Consider the following 6,000-nt stretch of genomic DNA (forward strand, 5'->3'; position numbering starts at 1 on the left):
TTTTTGCTTTGTGTGTCATGCTTTGAACCACATCCATGGACCATATGTGTACAGCTATAAGAATGGAAAGAATTGTAGACAAAACATGACATGATTGTACAAGTTGTTGAAACTGAAATAAAAACTAAGTTCCAAAAAAAAAAAACCTGGGACACAGAGACACACACACACACACACACACACACAGTTAAACCTGGGACACAGAGACACACACACACACACAGTTAAACCTGAGAGGTCAGATACCAGGAAGTAGGGTCATACTGCTGCCCAGCACTCTGGTCGTAGAGTAAACTGATACAGATATGATATCTGACAGACGAGATGTCACAGGACAACAACATGAGCAGAGAACACTACAAAGAGAACCTGAAAGGAGGAAGAAAATAGGGGCGTCTGTGTCTCAGGAGGTAGAGGCTGTGTCTCAGGAGGTAGAGGCTGTGTCTCAGGAGGTAGAGGCTGTGTCTCAGGAGGTAGAGGTTGTGTCTCAGGAGGTAGAGGCTGTGTCTCAGGAGGTAGAGGCTGTGTCTCAGGAGGTAGAGGCTGTGTCTCAGGAGGTAGAGGCTGTGTCTCAGGAGGTAGAGGCTGGTGGAGGTAGAGGCTGTGTCTCAGGAGGTAGAGGCTGGTGGAGGTAGAGGCTGTGTCTCAGGAGGTAGAGGCTGTGTCTCCTCAGGAGGTAGAGGCTGTGTCTCCTCAGGAGGTAGAGGCTGTGTCTCAGGAGGTAGAGGCTGTGTCTCAGGAGGTAGAGGCTGGTGGAGGTAGAGGCTGTGTCTCAGGAGGTAGAGGCTGTGGCTCAGGAGGTAGAGGCTGTGTCTCCTCAGGAGGTAGAGGCTGTGTCTCAGGAGGTAGAGGCTGTGTCTCAGGAGGTAGAGGCTGGTGGAGGTAGAGGCTGTGTCTCAGGAGGTAGAGGCTGTGTCTCAGGAGGTAGAGGCTGGTGGAGGTAGAGGCTGTGTCTCAGGAGGTAGAGGCTGGTGGAGGTAGAGGCTGTGTCTCAGGAGGTAGAGGCTGTGTCTCCTCAGGAGGTAGAGGCTGTGTCTCCTCAGGAGGTAGAGGCTGTGTCTCAGGAGGTAGAGGCTGTGTCTCAGGAGGTAGAGGCTGGTGGAGGTAGAGGCTGTGTCTCAGGAGGTAGAGGCTGTGGCTCAGGAGGTAGAGGCTGTGTCTCCTCAGGAGGTAGAGGCTGTGTCTCAGGAGGTAGAGGCTGTGTCTCAGGAGGTAGAGGCTGGTGGAGGTAGAGGCTGTGTCTCAGGAGGTAGAGGCTGTGTCTCAGGAGGTAGAGGCTGGTGGAGGTAGAGGCTGTGTCTCAGGAGGTAGAGGTTGTGTCTCAGGAGGTAGAGGCTGTGTCTCAGGAAGTAGAGCCGCCGTCTAAGTTTTATTTCATTTTTAACATCTGCCAGATGCCAGTAGATTTGGACATCGGGGGGCTGGCGAATACTCTGCTTCCATTTATAAAATAAATGAAACTGGTGCGGTCCGCAATTATGGTCACTGCTTCAGAACACCTGCTGCTCACGTCTCCTCCAGAAGACTGTAATCACTCACATTCTCCTTGGTCTTGTTTCTCTCTGAGTGGGGCACTGGGGCTGTCCCATCCATATCTGTCATTCTATTAGACAGATACAGTGAAGACAGACAGGAAAGTAAGGAGAAGAATGTCAAAATGCACTGATCGTATTTATGTCCTTTAGATATTGTACATTTATGTGGACATTTAAAATGTGTGTGTGTGTGTGTGTGTGCGTGTGCGTCTGCGTGTGTGTGTGTGTGTGTGTGTGTGTGTGTGTGTGTGTGTGCCTTGTGTGTGTGTGCCTTGTGTGTGTGTGTGCGTCTGCGTGTGTGTCTGTCTCTGTGTGTGTGTGTGTGTCTGTCTGTGTCTATCTCTGTGTGTGTGTGTGTGTGTGTGTGTGTGTGTGTGTGTCTATGTCTGTGTGTGTGGTTGTGTCTATGTCTGTGTCTATCTCTGTGTGTGTGTCTGTGTGTGTGTGTGTGTGTCTATGTCTGTGTCTATCTCTGTGTGTGTGTGTCTATGTCTATGTCTGTGTCTATCTCTGTGTGTGTGTGTGTGTGTGTGTGTGTGTGTGTGTCTATATGTGTGTGTGTGTGTGTGTCTATCTCTGTGTGTGTGTGTGTGTCTATCTCTGTGTGTGTGTGTGTGTGTCTATCTCTATCTGTGTGTCTATCTCTGTGTGTGGTGTGTCTATGTCTGTGTCTATCTCTCTCTGTGTGTGTGTGTGTGTGTGTGTGTGTCTATGTCTGTGTCTATCTCTGTGTGTGTGTGTGTCTATCTCTATCTGTGTGTCTATCTGTGTGTGTGTGTGTGTGTGTGTGTGTGTGTGTCTATCTATGTGTGTGTGTGTGTGTGTCTATCTGTGTGTGTGTGTGTCTATCTGTGTGTGTGTGTGTCTATCTGTGTGTGTGTGTGTGTCTATCTCTATCTGTGCGTCTCTCCCTCCTCCTCCTCAGTCGGTTCGGGCCCCCGGAGGACCTGAAGCGTCTGGTGGACGCGGCCCACGGCCTGGGCCTGACGGTGCTGCTAGACGTGGTGCACAGCCACGCCTCCAAGAACACACAGGACGGCCTCAACGCCTTCGACGGCTCCGACGCCTGCCACTTCCACCCGCCGCCCCGCGGGGAGCACGCGCTCTGGGACAGCCGCCTCTTCAACTACTCCAGGTACCTAGCCTAGCCTAGCTATGAGGCTCTAAGCCTAGCCTAGCCTAGCTATGAGGCTCTAGATCGAATAGAAATAGAGTTTATTTTAGCCTCACGTCATGAATTACTGAGATGAACTGTGGAAGAAGGTTTAAATAAATATCAGGTTATTTTTAACAGGTTATTTCCTCCTCTCATATTGCATCATCTAACAGTGCAGAGACGCGGGGGGGGTTAGCACAATCTGACATGAATAAGAATGAGCTGGCTTCAATAATGCAACGTATTGATTACAGCATGAAGGTGGGGGGTGTTCAGGAGGAGGGGTGTTGGGGTTCCAGTGGGGTTGAGGCTGGGTAGAAAAGTAGTCTTCTCTTGTTATCAGCGATGTAGGTATGGGTATGAGTATAGTTGGTGAGGGGGTGCGTGGTGGAGATAATGAATGAGATAGTGAACTTAAAATCTAAGTATTGGTGTTTTATTATTGAATATGGTCTTGCAACTCCAGAGTTGGGCTCATCCAACCTCAGCAACTCACACACCAGCAGAGCTCTGGACACGGAAACACAACACAACAACATATAATTAGTTTTATTCTCCTCATTGCATATGGAACGTAAACATGTTTTAGCGATTCACGTAAGCTCTCTTTCAATCAGGTGAAATACTTGCAGCGAACTGCTGACACAATCTGCGCTCTTTGCTTTGTGATCCTACTGCTGAAATGCACGGAATCAACTGAGACGATTATATCGGTATGAGTTAATACTTATGAGTTAATAATATGAGTTAATAATATGAGTTAAGTTAATAATATGAGTTAATAATATGAGTTAATAATATGAGTCAATAATATGAGTTCATAGTATGAGTCAATAATATGAGTTAATAATATGAGTAAATAATATGAGTCAATAATATGAGTTAATAATATGAGTTACCGGTAATAGTATGAGTTAATAGTATGAGTTAATAATATGACATTTTGCAAAACACACATATTCCATGTCTGGCATCATTTTATGAAGTGTTTGTACTAAATCAACGTTTATCCAACGACATAATTTAGCATTTCTCTGATCAGACAATAATTTGTTAATTTAGCGACTTTTCACATAATCCATTAGTGTTTGTAAACACACTAGAACACATTTCACGCATATCCATTCGAATCGCTCAACTCTGCCTCCTGGTGGTTGTTTTGCGATGGTGACCTGAAATAAAACTCTAAAGTAATCTTCCATATGGATTCAGACAGTAGGAAGTCTGAGAAGGGAACGGGGGGGGGGGGGGGGGGACAGACAGTCTGAGAAGGAGGGAAGGGGGGGCAGTGTTGAAGGGTGGAGGGGGGGGGCAATGTGGAAGGGTGGAGGGGGGTCAGGCCTCTCTCTGCTAGCAGCTTTGTTCTCCAGGCTTTGATCCACAGCTACCCAGCCTGATCACAGTCAGACGCCTTTGAAGTTTGAGGCTCTGGAACATTTAAACCTTTCGGGGAGGAACGCATCAGTCAGGACATGGAGGGGGGGGCTCCACACACCTGACATGGAGGGGGGGGGGCTCCAGACCCCTGACATGGAGGGGGGGGGGGCTCCACACACGCTGACATGGAGGGGGGGGATCCACACACGCTGACATGGAGGGGGGGCTCCACACACCTGACATGAAGGGGGGGGGCTCCACACACCTGACATGGAGGGGGGGGCTCCACACACCTGACATAGAGGGGGGGGCTCCACACACCTGACATGAAGGGGGGGGGCTCCAGACACCTGACATAGAGGGGGGGGCTCCACACACCTGACATGGAGGGGGGGCTCCAGACACCTGACATAGAGGGGGGGGCTCCACACACCTGACATAGAGGGGGGGGGCTCCACACACCTGACATAGAGGGGGGGGCTCCACACACCTGACATAGAGGGGGGGGCTCCACACACCTGACATAGAGGGGGGGGCTCCACACACCTGACATAGAGGGGGGGGCTCCACACACCTGACATGCAGGGGGGGGGCTCCAGACACCTGACATGGAGGGGGGGGCTCCAGACACCTGACTTGGAGAGGGGGGGCTCCACACACGAGACCTCTCTCTACTCATGGTCATGTACATAGTAATAATAGAGAGTGTTCAGGCCAGTTTAATACAGTTTTACACCATTATATAATCCTCATTATGTGGGTCTAAGTTGCAACACTTAGAACATCTGTATATCACAATGCTATTGACTTCCTGTGTTCACATCTCACTCCCGTGCGATTTGAATCTCCGTGCCAATTAGTTCTTAGATCCGACGACATCGACGGCAGTCCCACTCATATTTGTAATTGTATTGGACAGATACAGTGAAGACAGACAGGAAAGTAAGGAGAAGAAGGGAGAGAGGGCATGTCAGCAGGGCATGGGCCGGATTCTAACCCATGCCGACATGGGCGTATGTGTGCACTGTAGACCAGGCCACAGAATTCAATACATTTTAAAGGGCATGTGCACACAGCATCATGTTGCCATCAAAACAGACCTCTCTCTTTTTTTAGGGCTGCATTTGGGAAACTAACTTCTGCTCAGTAGCGTGTGACACTAAGCTGAGTCTGTTGACAGTTGGAAATAAATACGAGATAAGTAATTGGGGAAAAGACATGCAGCTAGTATTGAACTTAGGTTATTTTTGTGTTGTGGATGTGTTTAGAGCTCACTGCAGTCTGGTGAACATGTCCAGTGTATGGGATATATGGGCGTCTAATGATCGCAAGCTTGGCAGATCGGAGGTTCGAGCCCCGGCTGGCCAAATGTCGAAGTGTCCTTGGGCAAGACACTGAACCCCAAATTGCTCCCAGTGAGCGGGCCGGCGCCTTGCATGGTAGCTTGCCGCCATCGGTGTGTGAATGTATGTGTGAATGGGTGAATGAGAGGCCGTGGTAAAGCTCTTTGGATAAAGGCGATATATAAGTCAATCCATTTACCGTTTACCATTCCTAAATTTCCGTGAAAGTTTTCTACCCATCTAATACTCTCTGATAGAGGGAGATAATAGGTTCAGTGAGTCCGTGTCCCAAAGTGAGAGGGTTCGAACCGAGTCTACCACATGAGGAATCTGTCTTCTCCCATAATTACACAGAGACGTAGCAGAGAAACATGAAAGCCTGTGTACGCACATCAACTTAAGTCACAGCCGCTGTCCTCTCTGTCCTCGACACCAGAGCTACAGATCGCTGTTGTTCAAAGCCGCTGTTCATAATTGCGTGTCCTCTCTCTTCTTCTTTTCTGTCGCTGGAAAATGATTATCCCCCCTCCTCACATCGAAGGGTTTACCGGCTCCTCTGTTGAGTCTATGAAACGCCTTTTTGAACTCA

At 49.0% G+C, this 6,000-nt stretch overlaps 1 protein-coding gene across 1 annotated transcript in view; it reads left to right on the forward strand.

The window, feature by feature from the left end:
- gbe1b (glucan (1,4-alpha-), branching enzyme 1b) overlaps nucleotides 1-6,000 on the forward strand; it is a 70,108-nt gene that overhangs the window by 36,323 nt on the left and 27,785 nt on the right. Inside the window, exon 7 of the mRNA XM_080548906.1 lies at nucleotides 2,461-2,670. Within this exon, the coding sequence (XP_080405032.1) occupies nucleotides 2,461-2,670 (210 nt within the window). The remainder of the gene's footprint in view (nucleotides 1-2,460; nucleotides 2,671-6,000) is intronic.

This window comes from Nansenia antarctica, assembly GCF_963989245.1.
Source record: "Nansenia antarctica genome assembly, chromosome: 1".
NCBI classification, from domain to species: Eukaryota; Metazoa; Chordata; class Actinopteri; order Argentiniformes; family Microstomatidae; genus Nansenia; species Nansenia antarctica.